This window comes from Pristis pectinata, chromosome 25, assembly GCF_009764475.1.
Source record: "Pristis pectinata isolate sPriPec2 chromosome 25, sPriPec2.1.pri, whole genome shotgun sequence".
Taxonomy (NCBI): domain Eukaryota; kingdom Metazoa; phylum Chordata; class Chondrichthyes; order Rhinopristiformes; family Pristidae; genus Pristis; species Pristis pectinata.
Window position 1 is genome coordinate 32,755,002 of NC_067429.1, and position 24,915 is coordinate 32,779,916.

The following is a 24,915-nucleotide window of genomic DNA, read 5'->3' on the forward strand; positions in this document are numbered from 1 at the left end:
ATCTTGTTGTTTGGTGCATGAATCGCCAAGGACAACCAGCAGGCGCAGAAAGGCAGATGGCAGCTTGGTCTTTATTGCAAGAAGGTTGGAGTTTGAAAACAGGGAAGTGTTGTTACAGTGTGTGGGATTCCGGTGGGGCCACAGCTGGAGAACCCTGCACAGTCTGGCCTCTTTGAGAAAAGATCTACTGGCATTGCAGCTCAAAAGACACTCACCAGGCTACCTCCAGGTACGGGAGGATTGTTCTAAGCGGCTAAAACAACATTAGATCTGTATTTTTTGGTGTTGACAAGAATGAGGGGTGATCTTATTGAAACATGTGTGTGGGGCATGACAGGTGGATGTTGAGATGTGGGAGAGTCTCGAGTGATGGGACATTGTACAAGATTAGGTCATCTAAAATGGGCATGCACAGGAAGTTCTTCTCACAGAGGGTGGCGAATCTCTGGAATTCTCTGACGCCGAATGTTGTGGAGGCCGGATAGTTGGGGGATGTAAAGGTGAAGTCTGTCAATTTTCAAAAGATTGTGGAATTGGGGCTGAGGAACTGACACAGAAGCGATGATGAGGGCAGGCTTGAGGGGTCAGGCTGTCAACTCCTGCTCTGATGGAGAGAGTGCAGAGCAGATCCACCAGGATGTTGACTGGGATGGAGAATTCTGGTTACAGGTTGGACACGCTGGATTTGTGGAGGGGACTGAGGGGAACTGATGGAGGGATTCAAAATCATGAGCCATGGACAGTGCAAAACCTTTCCCCTTAGCAGAGGTACTGAAAACAAGAGTGCATGGGAGTAGGGCACAGGGCAAGAGGTTTACTGGGGATTTGAAGAGGAAGTTTTTCACCCAAAGGGTGGTTGGAATCCTGAACACACTGCCTAAGAGGGTAGTAGAGGCAGGTACTCTCAAAACATATGAGAAGTATGCAGACAAGCACTTAAATAACTAAGGGATAGAAGGCTACGGACCATACGCTGGTAAATGGGTGGTCAGCATAGATACCATGGGCTGAAGGGCCTGTTTCTCTGTGGTAGAACTCGATGACTCTGTATTTGGATTGTCTGAAGACACCACATAAAAGATTACTGCTCAAGATAAGAGCACACAGCATGGGGGGTAATGGCATGGAGGGAGGAGTGGTTAACTAACAGAAGAGAGTGAGTCATGACCAGAGGGGCAATTCTGGCAGTCGGTCAATAAGTGAGGTGACACGTGAGGGGTCAGTGCTGGCTCCTCAGCTGTCTACAACCTGAACTGATGACCGGGAGGCACGGCCAAGTGTACTGCAGTCGGCTTTGCAGATGATGCAAGGACAGGTGAGTTAGCAAGTTGTGAGGTGGACACTATGCAGGCTGTTTATGTGAGACGCAAGAACTAACATGAGAAATGTGAGGTTATTCACAAAGGAAAATTGAAAAAGCAAATATGAATGGAGTGAGGCGGTGAAATGTTGCAGTGTAAAGGGATCTGGGGTCCTAGCACGCGAAACACAGAATGCTAGTGCGCAAGAAAAGCAATTAATAAGGAAGGCGAATGGAACGTTGGCCTTTTCTGCAGGGGATAAGGAGACATGGAGTGTTAAAGTGGGAACACTCAGATGTAACTTTGCAGGGCACTGCGGAGGAGTTAGAAACCATAGAAACCATAGAAAAAACTACAGCACAGAAAACAGGCCATTTAGCCCTTCTAGTCTGTGCCGAAACATTATTCTGCTAGTTCTGCAACCAGTTTATAAAATGATGAGCCATAATCAGGGGATGTAGTCAGTCTGTTCCCCACAATGAAGATGTCAAATTGCAGAGGGCATAGTGTTGAAGTGAGAGGGGAAAGTTTAAAGGAGATGTTGCTTAAAGGAGTTTCTTGAATAACGTTGTCCCATTATTCAAGAAGGGAAATACAGATAATCCTGGAAACCATAGATAGAACCATAGAAAACTACAGCACAGAAAATAGGCCATTTGGTCCTTCTAGTCTGTGCTGAAACATTATTCTGCTAGTCCCATTTACCTGCCCCCAGCCCATACCCCTCCAGACCTCTTGTCCATGTATCTATCCAATTTACTCTTAAAAGTTAAGAGCGAGCCCGCATTTACCACATCAGATGGCAGCCCGTTCCACACTCGCACCACTCTTTGAGTGAAGAAGTTCCTTCTAATGTTCCCCCTAAACCTTTCCCATTTCACCCTAAAGCCATGTCCTCTTGTACTTATCTCTCCTAATCTAGGTGGAAAGAGCCTACTTGCATTAACCCTGTCTATGCCCCTCATCATTTTATAAACCTCGATCATATCTCCCCTCATTCTTCTCCGCTCCAAGGAATAAAGTCCTAACATGCTCAGTCTTTCCCTGTAACTCAACTCCTGAAGACCCGGCAACATTCTAGTAAATCTCCTCTGCACTCTTTCTATCTTACTGACATCCTTCCTGTAGTTTAATGACCAGAACTGCACACAATATTCTAAATTTGGTCTCACCAATGACTTATACAACCTCACCAAAACATTCCAACTCCTATACTCAATACTTTGATTTATAAATGCCAGGATGCCAAAAGCCTTTTTTACAACCCTGTCTACCTGTGACTCTACTTTCAGGGAATTATGTATCTGAACTCCCAGATCCCTTTGTTCCTCCGCACTCCTCAGTGCCCTACCATTTACTGTGTATGTCCTCCCTTGATTTGTCCTTCCAAAATGCAACACCTCACACTTGTCTGCATTAAATTCCATCTGCCATTTTCTGGACCATTTTTCCATTTGGTCCAGATCCCTCTGCAAGCTTTGAAAGCCTCCCTCGCTGCCCACTACACCTCCAATCTTAGTGTCATCCGCAAACTTACTAATCCAATTTACCACATTGTCGTCTAGATCATTGATACATACAACAAACAACAATGGCCCCAGCACAGATCCCTGAGGCACACCACTAGTCACAGGCCTCCAATCTGAGAAAAAACCATCCACAACCACTCTCTGTCTTCTCCCACTCAGCCAATTTTGAATCCAGTTTACAACCTTTCCATGGATACCGTAGAACCATAGAACCATACAGCACAAAACAGGCCCTTTGGCCCACCATGTTGTGCCGTCCATCAGACCACCCTCACACTACCTAACCCCTTCCTCCTGCATATCCCTCTATCTCACATTCCTCCATATGCCTATCCAACAAGCTCTTGAACCTGTTCAATGTATCTGCCTCCACCACCACCCCAGGCAGTGCATTCCATGCACCAACCACTCTTTGGGTGAAAAACCTCCCTCTGACATCTCCCCTGAACATCCCACCCATAACCTTAAAGCCATGACCTCTCGTCTTGAGCATTGGTGCCCTGGGAAGGAGGCGCTGACTGTCTACTCTATCTATTCCTCTCAATATTTTATATACCTCTATCATGTCTCCTCTCATCTTCCTCCTTTCCAGTGAATAAAGCCCTAGCACCTTAAGCCTCTCCTCATATTCAATACTCTCCAATCCAGGCAGCATCCTGGTAAATCTCCTCTGCACCCTCTCCAATGCCTCCACATCCTTCCTATAATGAGGCGACCAGAACTGAACACAGTATTCTAAGTGTGGCCTGACTAGAGTTTTGTAAAGCTGCATCATCACCTCGTGGCTCTTAAACTCAATCCCGCGATTTATGAAAGCCAACATCCCATTGGCCTTCTTAACTGCTCTTTCCACCTGTGAGGCAACTTTCAATGAACTGTGAATATGAACCCCCAGATCCCTCTGCTCCTCCACACTGCCAAGTACCTTGCCGTTTACCCAGTACTCTGCCCTGGAGTTTGTCCTTCCAAAGTGTACCACCTCACACTTCTCCGGATTGAACTCCATCTGCCACTTGTCAGCCCAGCTCTGCATCCTATCAATATCCCTCTGTAAGCTCTGACAGCCCTCCACACTATCCACAACACCGCCTATCTTAGTGTCGTCTGCAAACTTACTAACCCAGCCCTCCACCCCCTCATCTAAGTCATCTATAAATATCACAAAAAGTAGAGGTCCCAGAACCGATCCCTGTGGGACACCACTAGTCACTGCCTTCCAATCCGAGGGCCTTCCTTCCACCACAACCCTCTGCTTTCTACATGCGAGCCAATTCCTAATCCACACAGCCAAGCTTCCTTGGATCCCTTGGCCTCCGACCTTCTGAAGAAGCCTACCATGAGAAACCTTATCAAACGCCTTACTAAAATCCATGTAAACCACATCCACCGCACTGCCCTCGTCAATCTTCCTGGTCACCTCCTCAAAGAACTCTATCAGGCTTGTGAGGCAAGATCTTCCCTTCACAAAGCCATGCTGGCTGTCCCTAATCAGTCCATGATTCTCAATTGACTGAACCTTCTGAACTAATCTCCCATGTGGGACCTTGTCAAAGGCCTTACTAAAGTCCATGTAGACAACATCCACAGCCTTACCCTCAGCTACTTTCTTAGTGACCTCCTCAAAAAACTCCACAAGATTCGTTAAACATGATCTACCACGCACAAAGCCATGCTGACTATCCTTAATCAACCCTTGGCTGTCCAAAAACTTATATGTCCTATCCCTCAGAACACCTTCCAATAATTTACCCACTACTGATGTCAGGCTCACTGGCCTGTAATTACCTGGTTTACTCTTCGAGCCTTTCTTAAACAATGGACAACATGAGCTATCCTCCAGTCCTCTGGCACCGCACCTGTGGCTAAGGACATTTTAAATATATCTGCCAGGGCCCCTGCAATTTCTACACTAGTCTCTCTCAAGGTCCGAGGAACTATCTTGTCAGGCCCTAGGGATTTATCTCCCTTTATTCGCTGTAAAGCATCAAGTACCTCCTCCTTTTTAATCTCTTTATGTTCCATGACACTAGTGCTTGTTTCCCTTCCTTCCATATCCACTCTGCCAGTTTACTGAGTAAATACTGATGCAAAAAAACTGTTTAAGACCTCCCCCACCTCCTGAGGCTGCACACATATACGACCACTTTGATCTTCTAGGGGACCAATTCTGTCTCTTACTATCCTTTTGCTCTTAATATACCTGTAGAAACCCTTTGGGTTTACCTTCACATTATCTGCCAAAGCAGCCGCATGTCCTCTTTCTGCCTTCCTGATTTCCTTTTTTAGTATTTTCTTACATTTCCTATACTCTTCAAGTACCTCATCTGTTCCTAGTTGCCTATACCTGCTATACACCTCTCTCCTTTTCTTAACCAGCTCACCAATATCCCTTGAAAACCAAGGTTCCTTATGCTCGTTACCCTTGCCTTTAATCCTGACAGGAACATACAAACTCAGCACTCTCAAAATTTCGTCTTTGAAGGCTTTCCACTTACTGAGCACATCCTTGCCAGAAAATAACTTATCCCAATCCACCCTACCTAGATCCTTTGTCATTTCCACAAAATTGGCCTTTCTCCAATTTAGAAGCTCCACTTGAGGACCAGACCTATCCTTATCCATAATTATCTTGAAACTAATTGCGTTATGGTTACTGGACCCAAAATGCTCACCTACACATACTTCTGTCACCTGACCTGCCTGTTTCCCTAATAGGAGATCAAGTATTGCATTCTCTCTCGTTGGTACCTCTATATATTGATTTAGAAAACTTTCCTGAACACATTTGACAAACTCCAAGCCATCCAACCCTTTCGCAATGTGGGAGTCCCAGTCAATATGTGGAAAGTTAAAATCCCCTACTATTACAACTTCCTATTTCTTACATCGATTTGTTATCTCCCTACAGATTTGTTCCTCCAATTCTCTCTGACTATTGGGTGGTCTATAATACAACCCTATTAGTGTGGTCACACCTTTCCTGTTCCTCAGTTCCACCCATATGGCCTCTATAGACGAGCCCTCCGGGCTGTCCTGTCTACACACAGCTGTGATCTGTTTCCTGACCAGTAATGCCACTCCTCCCCCTTTCATCCCTCCCCCTCTATCGCGTCTGAAACAACGGAAGCCCGGAACATTAAGCTGCCAGTCCTGCCCCTCCTGCAACCATGTCTCACTAATAGCAATAACATCGTAATCTCATGTGCCAATCCACGCCCTAAACTCATCCGCCTGACCTACAATACTCCTTGCATTGAAATAGATGCACCTGAAAACATTACTATCATGTACAAACCTTTGATTTCTGTCTATACCTGCAGACCTCGCACGATCATTTTCCTCCTCACTTTCTTCTCTAACACTCTGGTTCCCCTCCCCCTGCAAACTTAGTTTAAACCCACCGGAGCAGTGAGACCCACCGGATCGGTGAGTCTCATATCAGTGGTAGGGAAGTTACTGGAGAGGATTCTTAGGGATAGGATTTATGAGCATTTCGAAAACCATGGCCTAATTAGGGACAGTCGGCATGGCTTTGTGTGGAGCCAGTTGTGTCTTACTGACTTGATCGAGTTTTTTGAGGAGGTGACAAGGGCGATTGATGAAGGTAGAGCTGTGGATATTGTTTACATGGATTTTAGTAAGGTGCTTGACAAGGTCCCTCATGGGAGGCTCATCCAGAAGATTGGGCATGGGATCCATACTGACTTGGCTGTTTGGATTCAGAATTGGTTTGCACATAGAAGACAGAGGGTAGAGGTCGATGGGATTTATTCCAGCTGGAGGTCTGTGACTAGTGGTGTCCCGCAGTGGTCCGTACTGGAACCTCTGCTGTTTGTGACGTATATAAATGACCTGGATGAAAACGTGGATGGGTGGGTTAGTAAGTTTGCAGATGATACAAAGATTGGTGGCGTTGTGGATAGTGTAGAACATTGCCAAAGGATACAGCAGCATATAGATGTGGGCAGAGAAATGGCAGATGGAGTTTAACCCAACCAAGTGTGAGGTGTTGCACCTTGGGAGATCAAATGCAAAGAGACAGTACACTGTTAATGGTAAGATGTTGATGAGCGTGTTGATGAGCAGGGGGATCTTGGGGTCCAAGTTCCTAGCTCCCTGAAAGTGGCTACACAGGTTGATAGAGTGGTAAAGGTGGCATATGGCATGCTTGCCTTTGAGTTCAAGAGTCAGGAGGTTATGTCGCAGCTTTATAAAACTCTGGTTAGGCCGCATCTGGAGTATTGCAGTCAATTCTGGTCACCCCATTATAGGAAGGATGTGGAGGCTTTGGAGAGGGTGCAGAAGAGGTTTACCAGGACGCTGCCTGGATTAAAGGGTATGAGCTGTGAGGAAAGGTTGGACAAACTTGGGTTGTTTTCTCTGGAGCGGCAGAGACTGAGGGCAGACCTGATGGAAGTTTATAAGGTTATGAGAGGCACAGACAGAGTAGACAGCCGGTATCTTTTACCCAGGGTAGAAATGTCTAATAACACTGCATGCATTTAAGGTGAGAGGGGATGTTCAAAGGAGATGTGTGGGGCAAGTGTTTTACACAGAGAGTGGTGGGTGCCTGGAATGTGCTGCCAGGGGTGGTGGTGGAGGGTGATACGATAGAGGCATTAGATCAGCACGTGGATGTGCAGGGAATGGTGGGATATGGACATTGTGCAGGCAGAAGGGATTAGTTTAGTTGGGCGTTTGATTACTAATTTAATTAGTTTGGCACAACACTCTGGGCCGAAGGGCCTGTTCCTGTGCTGTACTGTTCTATGTTCTATGAGTTGTGTGAGGCAAGTTTTTTACACAGATTTGTAGGTGCCTGGAACATGCTGCCAAGGGAGATGGTAGAAGCAGCGTTTAAGAGGCATTTAAACAGATACATCACAGGCCACAAATAGAGGGACATGGACCATGTGCAGGGAGAGTTTAATTTAGCATCATGGTTGGTACAGACGTGGTGGGCCAAAGGGCCTGTTCTTGTGCTGTAGTGTTGTACGTTTCAATGTTTCTGAGCAGCTGCTGAGATACATTGCTGCACTCATGCTCTGTTCTCAGTGCAGGGCCCTAAACAACCCATCCCTTCTTCCGTTCCCTTCCTCAGCATCCTGTGTGACTCATTATTGTAGCACATTGCCGTAATTTGTTCGCAGCACCTTGTTCAATCCAGTCCTCAATGAATTCCTTCCACCGGAATAAAAACAGGTAATGCTGGAAACACTCGTGGGTTGGGCAGCATCTGTGGAGAGAGGGAGACAGAATTAAAGTTTCAGGTCATAAAAAGTCAAATAAACTGCAGATGCAAAACCTAAAGCAAAAACAGAAAATGCCGGAAGTCCTCAGCGGGTCAACAGAGTCGATGTTTCAGCTCGGAGACCCTTTGTCAGTACTGGGCAGGAGACAAATGAAGCTGGTGGGAGAGGGTGGTGGAAGGGGGGGGGGGTGTCTCTGACTGAGTAAAACCAGGGTGACGATGTGGACAAGCTGTAAATAAGGTTCTCTGGTCAATGAGTAAATGGGAGCAGTTACAGTGTGAGAACACAGAGCAAAGAATGTGGGAGTTGCAAAAGACGGAGCAGGAAGATGTGACCAGCAGGTCAGGGTGGGATACTGTATGACACTATGGTACAGTGCTGGTGTGGACATGTCTGTCACTGTATAACAGTGGGACAGTATGGCTGGAGGTGGTTCTGTCACTGTACAGCACTGAGGAACATGTTGTCACCATAAAATACTGTCCAGTACTGGTGCGGATGGGTCTGTCACAAGAATACTGTGGGAGGGTACTGCTGAGGACTGGTATCACATACCAGTGGGGTACAGTACTGCTGAGGACGGGTACATCACCATGTACCAGTGGGGTACAGTACCGCTGAGGACGGGTACGTTATCGTGTACCAGTGGGGTACGGTACCGCTGAGGACGGGTACGTTATCGTGTACCAGTGGGGTACGGTACTGCTGAGGACGGGTACGTCACCGTGTACCGGTGGGGTACGGTACCGCTGAGGATGGGTACGTCACCGTGTACCAGTGGGGTACAGTACCGCTGAGGACGGGTACGTCACCGTGTACCAGTGGGGTACGGTACCGCTGAGGACGGGTACATCACCGTGTACCAGTGGGGTACGGTACCGCTGAGGATGGGTACATCACCATGTACCAGTGGGGTACAGTACTGCTGAGGGTGGGTACGTTATCATGTACCAGTGGGGTACGGTACCGCTGAGGATGGGTACATCACCATGTACCAGTGGGGTACAGTACTGCTGAGGGTGGGTACGTTATCATGTACCAGTGGGGTACGGTACCGCTGAGGACGAGTACGTCACCGTTTACCAGTGGGGTACGGTACCGCTGAGGATGGGTATGTCACCATGTACCAGTGGGGTACAGTACTGCTGAGGGTGGGTACGTTATCATGTACCAGTGGGGTACGGTACCGCTGAGGATGGGTACATCACCATGTACCAGTGGGGTACAGTACTGCTGAGGGTGGGTACGTTATCATGTACCAGTGGGGTACGGTACCGCTGAGGACGAGTACGTCACCGTTTACCAGTGGGGTACGGTACCGCTGAGGATGGGTATGTCACCATGTACTAGTGGGGTACCGTACTGCTGAGGGTGGGTACGTTATCATGTACCAGTGGGGTACGGTACCGCTGAGGACGAGTACGTCACCGTGTACCAGTGGGGTACGGTACCGCTGAGGATGGGTACGTCACCGTGTACCAGTGGGGTACGGTACCACTGAGGACGGGTACGTCACCGTGTACCAGTGGGGTACGGTACCGCTGAGGACGGGTATGTTATTCAGACCCCACAGACTCGGGACCCCAGACCACCCCGGGTGTGGGTGCAGCAGCTGGGAGATCGGGGAACATCTCCATTGTCTGAGGAAACGTGGCTGCAGGGCAGGGCTGCAGGTCAAACTGAATTGCAGGGTCCTAAGGTCCCCCTCTCCCTACCATCCTCCCGGCTAATGTACCATAGAACCATAGAACAATACAGCACAATACAGTCCCTTCGCCCCACAATATTGTGTCGAACTCTAAATCTCACCTAAGACTATCTAACCCTTTCCTCCCACATATCCCCCTATTTTAAATTCCTCCATATGCTTATCTAACAATCTCTTGAATTTGACCAATGTACCTGCCTCCACCACCACCCCAGGCAGTGCATTCCATGCACCAACCACTCTCTGGAGAAAAAACCTTCCTCTGACATCTCCCTTGAACTTCCCTCCCATTACTTTAAAGCCATGCCCTCTTGTATTGAGCATTGGTGCCCTGGGAAAGATGTGCTGGCTGTCCACTCTATCTATTCCTCTTAATATTTTGTATACCTCTATCATGTCTCCCCTCATCCTTCTTCTCTCCAAAGAGTAAAGCCCCAGCTCCCTTAGTCTCTCCTCATAATCCATACTCTCCAAACCAGGCAACATCCTGGTAAATCTCCTCTGCACCCATTCCAACACTTCCACATCCTTCCTATAATGAGGTGACCAGAACTGGGAACAGTACTCAGTGTCATCTAACCAGAGTGTTGTAAAGCTGCATCATTACCTCGTGGTTCTTAAACTCAATCCCACGACTTATGAAAGCTAACACCCTATAAGCTTACTTAACTACCCTATCCACCTGTGTGGCAACTTTCAGGGATCTGTGGATATGAATCCCCAGATCCCTCTGCTCCTCCACACTACCCAGAATCCTGCCATTAACCTTGTACTCCGCTTTGGAGTTTGTCCTTCCAAAGTGTACCACTTCACACTTCTCCGGATTGAACTCCACCTGCAACTTCTCAGCCCAGCTCTGTATCCTATCAATATCCCTCGGCAATCTTTGCCAGCCCTCCACACTATCCACAACACCACCAACCTTTGTGTCATCTGCAAACTTGCCAACTCACCCTTCCAACCCCTCATCCAAGTCATTAATAAATATTACGAAAAGTAGAGGTCCCAGACCCGATCCCTGTGGGACACCGCTAGTCACAGCCCTCCAATCCGAATGCACTCCCTCCACCACAACCCTCTGCTTTCTGCAGGCAAGCCAATTCTGAATCCACATGGCTAAGCCTCCCTGGATCCCATGCCCTCTGACCTTCTGAAGAAGCCTACCATGTGGAACCTTGTCAAACGCCTTACTAAGGGGACAACATTCACCACCCTCCAATCCTCCGGTACCATTCCCGTGGACAACGAGGACTCAAAGATCCTAGCCAATGGTTCAGCAATCTCCTCCCTCGCCTCACAGAGCAGCCTGAGGAATATTCCGTCAGGCCCCAGGGACTTATCTGTCCTAATATTTTCTAACAGCTCCAACACATCCTCCCTATTGATATCTACATACTCTAGAACATTAACCTTACCAACACTGTCCTCAGCATCATCAAGACCCCTCTCCTTGGTGAATACTGAAGGGAAGTATTTATTGAGGACCTCACCCACTTCCACAGCTTCCAGGCACATCTTCCCACTCTATCCCTAATCGGTCCGACCTTTACTCCCGTCATCCTTCTGCTCTTCACATAAGTGAAAAATGCCTTGGGGTTTTCCTTAACCCTACTCACCAAGGCCTTTTCATGTCCCCTTCTTGCTCTCCTCAGCCCCTTCTTAAGTTCCTTCCTTGCTACTCTATATTCCTCATGAGCCCTGTCTGATCCTTGCTGCTTACACCGTATGTATGCTGCCTTCTTCCTCCTAACTAGTTGTTCCACCTCTCTTGTCACCCATGGTTCCTTCACCCTGCCATTCCTTCTCTGCCTCACCGGGACAAATTTATCCGCACCATCCTGCAAGAGATCCCTGAACATCGACCACATCCCCATAGTACATTCCCCTTCAAAAATGTCATCCCAATTTACCCTCATAAGTTCCAGCCTTATAGCTTCATAATTTGCCCTTCCCCAATTAAATATCTGCTCCTATCCTTGTCCATGACAATGCGAAAGGTTAGGGAGCAGTGGTCACTGTCCCACAAATGCTCACCCACCGACAGATCTGTCACCTGACCCGGTTCATTACCTATACTAGATCTAATATGGCATTCCCTCTAGTCGGCCTGTCAACATACTGTGACAGGAATCCGTCCTGGACACACTTAACAAACTCCGCCCCGTCTAAACCTTTGGTACTAAGCAGGTGCCAATCAATATTTGGGAAGTTGAAGTCTCACCTGTTATTCTTGCACCTTTCCAAAATCTGCCTCCCAATCTGTTTCTCAGTATCCCTGCTGCTACCTGGGGGCCTATACAGTCTCTGGAAAATAAAATTGAAGACGTCAGAGCAAGACTGCAGTACCGGAGGGACATCAGGGAGTTGTGTACTCTGCTTCACAGAGCTATGGTTCACCCCCAGCACTCCGGACACAGCGCTCCAGCCCGAGGGCTTCACCACCCACCTCATGGACCGGACGGCAGAGGTGCTGGCATTTGCTTCGTGATTAACTCTTCATGTGCACAGATGTGGCGGCTCTGCCTCAGTCCTGTTCCCCCAACCTGGAACATCTGGTGGTCGTGGTGTCCTTTCTACCTGCCGAGGGAGTTCTCTGCCATCATCCTAGTCGTGGTGAACATTCCACCCCTGGCAAACGTCAGGCTGGCACTGTAGGAGCTGAGCACTGTGATCAACAGTCACGAGGCAGCGCACCTTGATGCCTTCCCGATCATCGAGGGACACTTCAACCAGGCCAGCGTGAAGAAGTCTCTGACAAACTACCACCAACACATCACCTGTGGAACCAGAGGAGCCAACACACTTGATCACTGCTACACCACCGTCAGGAACACTGACCGTGTCATCCCATGCCCGCACTTTGGCAAGTCTGATCACCAGGCTGTACTTCTACTCCCGACATACAGGCAGAGACTGAGGGACCACAGCACCAGCGGTGAGGACCGCGGAGGTCTGGTCAGGGGAGGCGGAGGAGCATTTCCAGGACTGCTTTGAATCGGTGGACTGGACCATATTCAGGGATTCATCGTAGGATCTGAATGAATATGCCATGGCCGTCAGCAACTTCATCAAGACCTGCGTGGATGAGTGTGCGCCGTCAAGAACATTCTGAGTTTTCCCAAACCAGAAGTACTGGATGAACCAGGAGATTCACAGTCTACAGAGGGCTGGATCTGTGGCGTTCAAGACCAGTGATCCAGAACCCTACAAGAAGTCCAGGTACGACCTACGGAAGGCCATTGTGAGAGTGAAAGGGCAATTCCGTGTGAAGTTAGAGACACAATCGGAGGCACGACAGCTGTGGCAGGGTTTATGTGGTGAAACCTAACAGCATAGATGGCAGTGATGGTTCACTCCCTGATGAGGGCAGCGCCTTTTATAAATTCTTTGAAAAGGAGAATAACACTACACCTGTGCGAATCCCCACAGCATCAGGTGACCCTGTGATCTCTGTCTTGGAGGCCGACGTCAGAACATCCTTCCAGAAGGTGAACCCTCATAAGGCGTCAGGCCCCGACCGTGTACCTGGCAGGGTACTGAAACCTGTGCCGACCAACTGGCTGGAGTGTTCAGGGAGATCTTCAACCTCTCACTGCTGCAGTCAGAGGTTCCCACCTGCTTCAAAAGGGCATCAATCATACCGGTGCCCAAGAAGAGCAGGGTGAGCTGCCTCAACGACTATCGCCCAGCAGCACTCACATCTGCTGTGATGAAGTGCTTCGAGAGGTTGGTCATGGCTAGAACTAACTCCTGCCTGAGCAAGGACCTGGACCCTCTGCTATTCACCTGCCACCTGGAGCACCCAGACAACAGCAATACATGCGTCAGGCTGATGTTTATTGATTACAGCTCAGCGTTCAACACCATCATCCCTTCAGTACTAATAAGAAAGCTTCAAACCCTGGGCCTCTGTATCTTCCTCTGCAACTGGATCCTCGACTTCCTTATTGGGAGACCACAGTCAGTGCGGATCAGTAGTAACATCTCCTCCTCGATGACCATCAACACAGGTGCATCTCAAGGATGCGTGCTTAGCCCACTGCTCTGCTCTCTCTGCACTTGTGACCGTGTGGCTAGGCATAGCTCAAATATCATCTATAAATTTGCCAATAACACCACTGTTGTTGGTAGAATCTCAGATGGCGATGCGGTGGCGTACAGGAGTGAGATAGATCGGCTGGTTGAGTGGTGTCGCAACAACAACCTCGCACTCAACGTCAGCAAGACCAAGGAACTGATTGTGGACTTCAGGAAGGGGAAGTCGGGAGAACACACACCAGTCCTCATTGAGGGGTCAGCGGTGGAAAGGGTGAGCAGCTTCAAGTTCCTGGGTGTCAACATCTCAGAGGATCTATCCTGGGCCCAACACATTGATGCAGTCATGAAGAAGGCATGCCAGCAGCTCCACTTTGTTAGGAGTTTGAGGAGATTTGGTATATCACCAAAGACTCTTACAGATTTCTATTGATGTACAGTGGAGAACATTCTGACTGGTTGCATCACCGCCTGGTATGGAGGCTCTAATGTACAGGACAGCAAGAGGCAGACTCAGCCAGCTCCGTCACAGACACAACCCTCCCCACCATCAAGCCGGTGCCTCGAGAAGGTGGCGTTCATCATTAAGGACCCTCATGATCTAGGACACGCCCTCTTCTCGTTACTAGCATCAGGGAGGAAGTACAGGAGCCTGAAGACCCACACACAATGATTTGAGAACAGCTTCTTCCCCTCCACCATCAGATTTCTGGGTGATCCATGAGCCCAGAACACTCCTTCGTTATTGCTTACTGTTCCTGGGCTAGTTATTTATTTATGTCATTTATAGATTTATGTGTCTTTTCACCGTACTGCTGCCACAGAACAGCACAGGTCAGTGATAATAAACCTGATGCTTATTCATAACATTGGTGTACTTTCTGAAGGGCTTGTTTTTGTCCCTATATAACACTGGGGTACAGTACCGGTGGGGACGGATCTGTCACTATATAACACCGGGGTACAGTACTGGTGGGGACGGGTCTGTCACTGTATAACACTGGGGTACAGTACCGGTGGGGACAGGTCTGTCACTGTATAACACTGGGGTACAGTACCAGTGGGGACGGGTCTGTCACTGTATAACACCAGGGTACAGTACTGGTGGGGACAGGCCTATCACTGTATAACACCGGTGTACAGTACTGGTGGGGACGGATCTGTCACTGTATAACACTGGGGTACAGTACCAATGGGGACGGGTCTGTCACTGTATAACACGGGGTACAATACTTGTGGGGTTGGGTTGGTCACTGTATAACACTGGGGTAACCTCTCATACTGGGTTACAGATCCACTGACCCTCCTGTATCCTCTCTCACTGGATTGTGAATTGTAATAAACTTACAAGCAAGCAACTCCGAATAATAAATATCCATCTGAAGTTACTGCCCTGAACGTTCTCTTGACCACAGAATACCACAGCTGATAAAGCATCAGGCAAAACGCATCATTTTTCTGAGCTCTCCGTGGAACCCCCCACTCCCCCCCCACCCCCCACTGAGGTGAAAGTCTGAAGACTGGAGAAGACACGTAGCAATCCGATTTGACACAGCAAATGCCCTGATATCATGAAATGGCTTGGTAATATCGCCACTAATTCCTGGGAATGGCCCATACCCACTCGAAGTGGAGCGTGGAGATTGGGGATAGTATTGAGAACCACAAGGTCACACACTGGGAGACAGAAGCCCCATCGAAGCCGCAGAAGCAGCGGACCACCCCACAGACCACCCTCACCTCCCCCAGTGCATCAGGACCCCCTGCCAGGTCTGTGACACTGTCTGTGGCTCCCACATTGGCCTCAACAACCTTCTCAGAACCAGAGTGGAGTCAAGTTATCCTCAATCCTGAGGAGCCGTCTGAGAGGAGGAAGATCCTCCTGTAGAGGGATGTCTGTCTCGTATGTGGGAGACTTTAACTGAGAGTGATCCTTCCAATTCACACGGGAAAGGGATCACGTGATGTTACGTTAGGTATATTCATTTACTCTTTAAGAACACAGAGCATACTTGCTTCTTAAGATGGTCTTGTTCTGAGATGGCAGTGAGGGAACCAGCCCTTTGCTCCACACCCAGCAGTGTCTGTGGAGTTAATGGCACCCACCAAAGGGTTACTGATGTCAGGGTCTCATATACAACAGTTCGGAGTACGGCACACCCAGACAACAGCCACACCAGTGGTAGCTAACAGTCTGGATCCACCCATCACTACAAGCCCTGTTGCTCACATTGATTTTGTAGCCACCTTTCTATGGGGGGCGGGTTCTGCACCGTGGTGCAGTGAAGCAGTTTCCAAATCAACATGGAAAATCTAGTGAGCAGATTATGAATAATTTTTTAAAATTAAATTATTTTTAGAATCTGGATCCATCAGCTATTACCCAACTACCCTTAGGAAGGTGGGGGTGAGCAGCCTTCCTGAACCGCTCCAGTCCTTCTGGTGAAGGTGCTCCCACAGGGCTGCAGAGAGAGAGTTCTAGGATTCAGACTCAGTCGCAATGAAGGTCCAGGGGTATATTTCCGAGTCAGGCTGGTGTGTGACCTGTGGGGAACCTGCAGCTGGTGGTGCTCCTGTGCACCTGCTCTTGGACCATGGTATTTGTGTGGTTGGTCTGGTTGAGTTTCCAGTCTATGGTGACCACCACAGATGATGGGGGACCCAGCATTGGGAATGTCAAGGGTAGGTGGTCAGATTGCCCCTCTCTGGAGACAGTCACTGCCTGGCACTTTTGGAGTGCGAATGTTGCTTGCCACTTATGGCTGAATGTAGTCTCGGCCTTTCTGCACACAGGGACAGACTCCTCCAACCTATCTGGGTTCTGTTCATGCTTTTCATTCCTCTGTTCATCAAGGTAAGTCAGGCCCTGCCTGGAGTGTGCAGTTGTCACTACAGCGCGTCTGATGAATGTCCACGTATTGGATGCAGTTTGCAGCCTGAACAAGAGCACTGAATGTCCCAGTGTGACCTTCATCCATCCCCAACCTGGCTTTGATCTCTGTCAAGTGTAAGGCACGCTTGCCTTCATTGGTCAGGGCACTGAGATGTCATGTTACAATACAAGGCGTTGGTGAGACCACGCCTGGAGTATTGTGTCCCGTTCTGGTCACCCAGCTATAGGAAGGATGTCATTGAGCTGGAAAGGCTGCAGAAAAGATTCACGAGGATGTTACCGGGACTAGAGGGCTTGGGTTGTAAGGAGACACTGGACAGGCTGGGACTGTATCCCTGGAGCAGAGAAGGGTGACCTTATGGAGGGATGTGACATCATGAGGGGCATGAATTAGGTAAATCGTCAGTTTTTTCCCCAGGGTAGGGGAGTCTAAAACTAGATGGAATAAGTTTAAGGTGAGAGGGGAAACATTTAAAGGGGACCTGAGGGGCAGGTTGTGGTGGGTGTATGGAACGAGCTGCCAGAGGAAGTGGCAGATCCAGGTACAATTACATTGTTTAAAAGAAACTTGGAAAGGTTCATGGAAAGGAAAGGTTTAGAGGGATCGGGGCCAAATGCGGGCAAACGGAACTAGCTCAAGTAGGTAACTTGGTCGGCATGGATGAGTTGGGCCAAAGGGCCTGTTTCTGTGCTGTCTAACTCTGTGGTGTGATCCCTGTCCACTTCCCAGAGAAGCTCCTTAAGACCTTGCAAAGGTGAAGACGTGGAGCCTGGGTTTACAGAGGCAATGCAGGGTGCAACATCGTCAGGTCACATGGACTTCCCCACGTGGGTTCATGGAGTCCAGCACCAGGGCTACAGTGACAACCTGCTATTGTCAGGCTCCCGCAGAGCATGCGGATCGGTGTAAGTGGTAAACCTGGGCTCATGCAGGCAGTTTAAAGGCTTCGAATATTGACCTATTACGGAAACAGGGTTTTCTCCGAGATCCCAGTGTTGCCAGGATGAGACCAATCCCACCGGCAGAGGCAGTGGGCAGTGAGTTGAGGAGCCTGTGATCTATGAGGATGATCTCTGTCACGGTGCTGGTGACTCGAGGCCTCAGGGTTGAGTGAATGAGGTCAAGGGCCAGCTGAAGGATGGAGTCTGATGTTCACAGACAAAAGAGGGCCATGTGGTGTTGAAAGTCTCCCCGTGAAGCCTGGTCTGTTTATGTCAGCTGCCAGCCCAGTGACAGTAGATCAGTGAGCAAGTCTGCAGAACGCAGTGTAACCACAACCCTGGCAGAAGGAACAAGGTTTCTGAATTACTTGCCAGAACACCCCTGCCTCCCCCTTATATTCCATACTCACAATGTACGGGCTGCTGTGTGAGAGTCTGCACGACTTTATCAAGGAATCATATGGAGACGATGTGTGGAAGCTGGTGCGGGAACGGGCCGACGTCAGGCTTCACTCCTTTGTAACTCATGAGGTAAACTTCACCCAGTTCCACCTGTTCGGTGTTTGTGTAGGATCCCACTAATGTCTGTACCCGCAGCCCCCAAATCCCTCCACGCCTCGCCTCTCAGTAAATCTTCCAGTTAATTAATGCAAAGTGTGCCATCGTGTAACTGCTCTGCTGCCTTGCTTCACTCACCATGTTCCTTTGCAAGTTTCTGTTCCCATTTAATCCTTTTACAGTGCCCGTTGTCAGAGCTTACAAATGACGATGAGAATGTACAAGGCAGGGTCAGTAAGTTTGCAGATGGCACTAAAATAGGTTGTGTCATGGACAGTGAAGATGGTTCAGGATTTACAGAGGGATCTTGATCAGCTGGGTCAGTGGGCCGAGGAATGGCAAATGGAGTTTAATTCAGATAAGTGTGAGGTGTTGCATTTTGGGAAGACAAATGAGGGTCGGATTTTCATAGTGAACAGTCGGAACCTGGGGAGTATTGTAGAACAGAGGGACCTGGGAGTTCAGGTACCTGGTTCCCTGAACGTGGAGTCTGTTATCGGGTGAGAAGCAGTGTGCCCCGTGGTAATGGAAAGCTAACTAGGAAATTCTAGGAAAAAGGGGGAATTGTTTTGGCATCTGTCACTAATGAACTTCCTCGGTGGAGGAATGTCAGGACAACTGTTGGAAAGTTACTGTCAGCAGGGAGGTGAAACCTGAGCACTTGGACAGCCACGGGATCTGTGGCAGAGCCACTGTGACCCTGAGGCAGATCCAGCTACCCTGGCTGGTCCTATATCTGGGAAGGGACTGTTAAAATGGTGGCATGTGAAACTGGAGACAACCCATTGACTGGATTCTGGTTCGGTAAGGAGATTTGCATTAATTAACACACATTGATGACCGTGGTTAACCATTGCCATTCCCGGGGCCACGGGCTTTCACTCTGTGTCTAAATGTCCCAGATAAATAGAGTCATAGAGCACAGAAACAGGCCCTTCAGCCCTACTGGTCCATGCTGACCAAGGTGTCCATCCAAGCTAGTCCCATTTGCCTGCAGTTGGCCATAACCTTCTAAATGATTCCAATCCATGTACCCGTCCCACCACATTTGCTGCCCCCAGGTCTACAGTGAGAGCGTCATCCCACGCATTGCCATGGCAGCCAGCGGTGTGACTGGGACCCCCTACAGCGAGCTGATGAACTCCTGGGGCGTCTACTTCCTGGGATTTGTGGGGAAGTACGGATATGACAGGATCCTGAAGGTGAGTGCTCAACCCGACTGAGACTGCCGTTTGCTGTGGAGCACATGGGGGCCTGGTCCCTGGGAACTTCGTCACGGGCAGTGGGTGGGGCAGAGTCCCGTACTGGGGAGAAGAGAAGGAGGAGGGAGAGGGAGGGGGAGGGGGAGAGGGAGGAGGAGGGGGAGGGGGAGAGGGAGGAGGAGGGGGAGAGGGAGAGGGAGAGAGAGGGGGAGGAAGGGGAGAGGGAGGGGAGAGGAAGGGGGAGGGGGAGGGGGAGGGGAGAGGGAGAGGGAGGGTCCGTATTGGGAAGAGGGAGGGGCAGACGGAGGGGGAGGGTGAGAGGGAAGGTGAGGGGGAGGGGGAGTGGGAGGGGGAGAGGGAGGGAGTGGGAGAGGGAGAGGGAGGTGAAGAGGGAGAGGAAGGGGAGGGGTGGGGGAGAGAGGAGAGGCAGAGTCTGTACAGGGGAGGGGTGAGGGAGGGGGAGAGGGAGGGAGTGGGAGAGGGTGATGGTGAAGAGGGAGGAGGAGGGAGAGGGAGAGGGGAGATGGAAGGGGAGAGAGGATAGGGAGGGTCCGTACTGGGGAGGGGGAAGGGAGGGGGAGGGGGAGGGGAGAGGGGGAGGGAGAGGGAGGGGGAGAGGGGGGAGAGGGAGGGGAGGGAGAGGGGAGGGAGAGGGAGGGGAGGGGGAGGGGGAGGGGAGAGGGGGGAGGGGGGGAGATGGGGGGAGAGGGAGGGTGAGAGGGAGGGGGAGGGGGGGGAGAGGGGGGTGTTCCAGTACTGGGTGGGGAGAGACAGAGACGGTCTATGTGAACATATGAGTTGTGAAGAAGACGAGACCTCCCCCCAATGCCCCCTCCACCATTTCATGCAAAGTTGACATTATAACCTAACTGCATTCCTACCCTTGGTAACATTTCACCCCGTTATTTATCAAATATATATCTTCCTTTGCCTTAAACTTTTTCAAATCACATTCTGCTTCCACTACACTGTGAGGAAGAGATCTCCAAAGACTCACAATCCTCTGAGAACCTAAATACTTCCTCATCTCTGTCCTAAGTGGCCTACCTGTTACTTTTAAACATTGACCCCTGGTTCTAGATTCTCCCAGAGGAATAAACATCCTCTCCACAGCTGCCCTGTCAGTGCTCCTCGGGATCTTACGCTTCAATCCAGTCCCCTCACACTGTCCTGAAAAGAAGCAGACGCCAGCCCATCCTGTCCGCCCTGTCCTCATCAGCTGACCTGCCCATTCCAGGTAAGACACTAGTAAACCTTCTCTGAGCTCATTCCAGCACATGAATGTTCTTTTTCAAAGGAGAACAGCACGCATGCCAGATGTGGTCCCTCCAGTGCCCTACATCATTGGTGCATGACATCCCTGCTGGTCCTCAGTAACATTCTCTGAGCTTTTCCCCCACCACTCAACCGTGGAGCTGTTTTCTCCCCTCGCCCCCCCCAGTCCACTGCCCCTAAACTCCAGGTGCCTTTCTTGTGCTGCTTGCAAACCCCACGGGCTTCCCCCTGTCTTTCAGACTGCTGTTGATCATAATCTATGGGGTCTGTCTCCTGCACCATCCCTGAACTCACGGGCGTCTCCCTCACACTCCTCTCCAAGGTCTTACAATGTCCTGATGGCCAGTTAATTAGCTTCATGGCAGAAGGTGGAGCCACATCGGATGTTGGGCAGTGACGGTCCCTGTGGATGAGCACTGGGCTGGCTGGGTTTTTTATTTATGAATGACTCAGGCATGGGTGCACTGGGAAACATTCCCAAATTTGCAGATGAGCCAGACATTGGGTGTGAGGAACAGTGAGGAGCTGATGAAAGGGAAACGGCACCAGGTCTGGATGCAGGACTGAAATAAAACAGGAAACTAGGAAGAGAGTTTGAAAAGATTCTGGCAATAAAGTTAAGGAAACCCAGGGACAGTCTTCATGCAGCAACTGCCCTCATTGCCAGCTGTTTATCTCACACCCTGGGTTCTCCTCGCCTCTCTCCTAGGTTCTGGGTAGACATGTGCGTGACTTTGTGAATGGCTTAGACAATCTACACGAGTACCTTCGCTTCAGTTATCCCAAAGTCCAGCCTCCAACGTTCTTTTGCCAGGAGGAGTCAGCAACGGGAGTTACCCTTCACTACAGGTAACGGAAGCAAAGTCTGTCAGAAAGCAAGACACAGGCTGGTGCTGGGGCAGGAAGGGAGGACAGGGAGTGGTGGGGCTGGAGGGTGAACAGGGAATGGGGGGGCAGGGAGGGGGAGAACAGGGAGTGGTGGGGCAGGGGGGAGGACAGGGAGTGGTGGGGCGGGGGGAGGACAGGGAGTGGTGGGGCGGGGGGAGGACAGGGAGTGGGGGGGTGGGGAGAGAGGACAATATGCAGAGAACTTCAGGATGCAAAATGTCATGTTTACTGTCTGGGAGAAAGATATGGGTGAAGGGTTGGTACCAATGGGGTCAGAGGGTGCTGGGGTGAAGGGTCGGTACCAATGGGGTCAGAGGGTGCTGGGGTGAAGTAGAAGATCCATCTACTGAGGTAGAGTGAAGATGTTTTGATGCAGGTGTACAACGGTGTTGGAGAGTGGTGAATGTTGGAGGGAGATGTTACAGATGGACCTTTGGGTAAATGATCATTTGGAGATGGGAATTTAGGATTACTAATGTTGTTTAAACCTTGGAAAAGTTTTGGGTTTGGATCTTCCAGACCGAATGAGTGTGTGATAATCGGTGGCGATTGCAATGGTATTTTTGAATGGTGCCAGCTGAGGAAAAGTATTACTTGAACGAACGAGGGATCCTGACTGAAGGACACTGATTGATTAGGTTGTCCTGACTCAGTGACTCTCTGATTATGACTGAAACCTCATGACTGTTTGACTAAAATTATGAGGTTATGAGGTGCAGATTAACAAATGAAAAGGTGAGGAGAAGTATAAACCACAACGTGTAAACTTCAATGGGATGAGAATGGATGTGACGGGGATACAGTGGAGCTCCAATGGCCAGTGGACCTGTACAGGGCCTTTCCAGTACAGGCTGGGTGTACTCCCACAGGGGGAAGGTGGGCCATCAGGCCAGACCAGCCTGCCTGACAGGAGACAAGGTGGTGTCCAGGTGAGTAACCCTGTGAGAACCATGGAGAGTGGCCGCTGACAGTACATCGAATGGAGAGAACCATTTGAGAGAAGGGGTGGGCCAATTCTGGACCAAGAAGTGCTCCAGGCACAGGGTGGAGAGCATGGCAGTGATACTGAAGGAGTACTTGGTAGCCACCTTTGCCTTTGAAGAGGATGACACCACACTCAGCAGAAGGAGAAATAGTAGAGGAAATGGGTGGGTGAAAACTGGTAACAGGGCACTGGTGAGTCTGGCTGTGCTTAACGTCACTTGGAAACAGGAGGTGGATGTTGCAGAAGGGTTGAAATAGTTGTACAATCCTCCCTACATGCCAAGGAGGTGCCAGTGGACAGTTAGAACCTTCCTGGGTATTAGGATCTGTTCGACAACAAGTTGATCAGTTTAACCTTGGTGCTGGGAAGGTTTTAGAAGCAGTAATGGACACTTGGTGAAAGGACACCAGACACCCAGCTCAGATTCGTTAAAAGTAAACCCAGTCTGATCAACTCGCTTGCACCTTGTGATGAGGTGACAGAGGCTGATGAAGGGAATATAGTCAGGAGGCATTTTGTGGAGTCCTCACAGGAGGCTGGTTGGAAAAAATTCAGGCCTATGGACCTAGAGAGTCAGCAGTTTTGGTAGGGAACTGGCTGAGAGCCAGGAAGCAGAGAGAAGGTTATTTTTGAAGTTCATGCAGTCAGAGAGTTGTACAGCATGGGAAGAGGCCCTTCAGCCCACTCTGCTGTTGAGGTCAAGGGTGGATCAGCCATGACGTTGAATGGCGAGGCATGCTCAAGGGGATGAATGCCCCGGTGACCCTGTGATGCCTCCTCACATTCTCTAAAATCCAGCCCAGTCTGTTTGATCTGTCCTCAAACACCAAACACTATCCTCCCCACAGCCCACACTGCCTTCCCCTTTGTTTCATCAACAGACTTGGATATATTGTACTTGATCGCCTCATCTAATGCACGTTGTAAACGACTGGAACCCCACACCGATCCCTGGGGCACCGGTCACATCCTCCCGACCCAAAGTGACCTGCTCTGTTTTTGTCCATTTACCAACCTTCAATTCACTTCATTGCATCACTGCCAACACTGTGTGCTTTAACTTTATTAAATGCCATGGTAATAAAAACTTTCTGAGAGTCCACTTACACCATCAGTTGTTTCTCGAGAGGCAGAGGGAGAGGGGTGGGTGGGAGGGGTGAGAGATGGTGGGGAGGTGGGGGAGAGTTGGTGGGAGGTGATGAAGAGTTGGTAGTGAGGTGGGGGAGAGTTGGTGGGGAGGTGGGGGAGTTGGTGGGCGGTGGGGAAGAGTTGGGGGGGAGGTGATGGAGAGTTGGTTGGGGGAGGGTTGGGGAGAAAGGGAGGGAAATTAGAGTGAAGTTTTCAAAGTATTACAGGAAGTGATAAACTAAATATAGTGAAAATGTTTGTATTGGGAGGGAAGCGCGGGCTTAAATTGAAAGATTAGAGGCAGACCTTTCAGAATGATCTTTGATAACATTTTGTGGTATAAATGGAGAGCCGTATGTGTATAATTCTCTCGTATAAATAGGAAGTTTATGCAAGCTTATTTGGTTAATGTTAAATCTTTGATTATTAGATTTGTGTTTACTGAGAGTATTCAGGAATAAAGCGGAGAAGTGTGCTGTGTGAAAAGTCTGCCATGATCTCCATCGAGGGGAACAGTTCAAGGTGATTGTCCAACTTTCCTCAATGAATAAATGCCCTGCAGAATTGGTTTCACCCTGAGTGCAGGACTGAATTTTCCCTGGAGTCATTGGGTGATGAGATTTAATGCTGGTCCTGTGTGCTTTCTGCTTGTTGTGGACAGGAGTAAACGGAAAGGATACCTTCACTATGCCATGGGTCAGCTGCGACAAATGGGCAAGCAGTTCTATGACACAGATATTCACGTGGAGGTGCTGTCGGAACAGTTAGTGGGTGATTACTCACATGTCACCATGAGGTAAGTGCGACCAGATCACCTGGAGACACTGAGTGTCAGCAATGATAAGGTATCTTTATTAGTCACATGTACATGGAAACACACAGTGAAATGCACCTTCTGCGTAGAGTGTTCTGGGGGCAGCCCGCAAGTGTCGCCACACTTCCAGTGCCAACATATCATGCCCACAACTTCCTAACCCGTACGTCTTTTTATTGGAATTTGGGAGGAAACTGGAGCACCCGGAGGAAACCCACGCAGACATGGAGAGAACGTACAAACTCCTTACAGAGAATGGCTGGAATTGAACCCGGGTCGTCCAAGTGTTTAACACTAATGTGGGTCAGTGACTGGGCTCCTTGTCCAGGGGCCTGAGTAAAGCTCTGAACACATGCACCTGTGAGTGAGTAATTGTATGTCAGTGATACAAAAGCAGGAAGTGCT

The 24,915-nt window shown here is 49.6% G+C and overlaps 1 protein-coding gene across 1 annotated transcript in view; it reads left to right on the forward strand.

Annotated features, from left to right (window-relative positions):
• The first annotated feature begins 18,033 nt into the window (after positions 1–18,033).
• LOC127582851 (soluble guanylate cyclase 88E-like) overlaps positions 18,034–24,915 on the forward strand; it is a 44,884-nt gene continuing 38,002 nt past the window's right edge. Inside the window, 4 exon segments of the mRNA XM_052038418.1 lie at positions 18,034–18,191; positions 19,280–19,420; positions 21,405–21,544; positions 24,358–24,492. Coding sequence (XP_051894378.1) covers positions 18,072–18,191; positions 19,280–19,420; positions 21,405–21,544; positions 24,358–24,492 — 536 coding nt within the window. The 5' untranslated portion in view covers positions 18,034–18,071.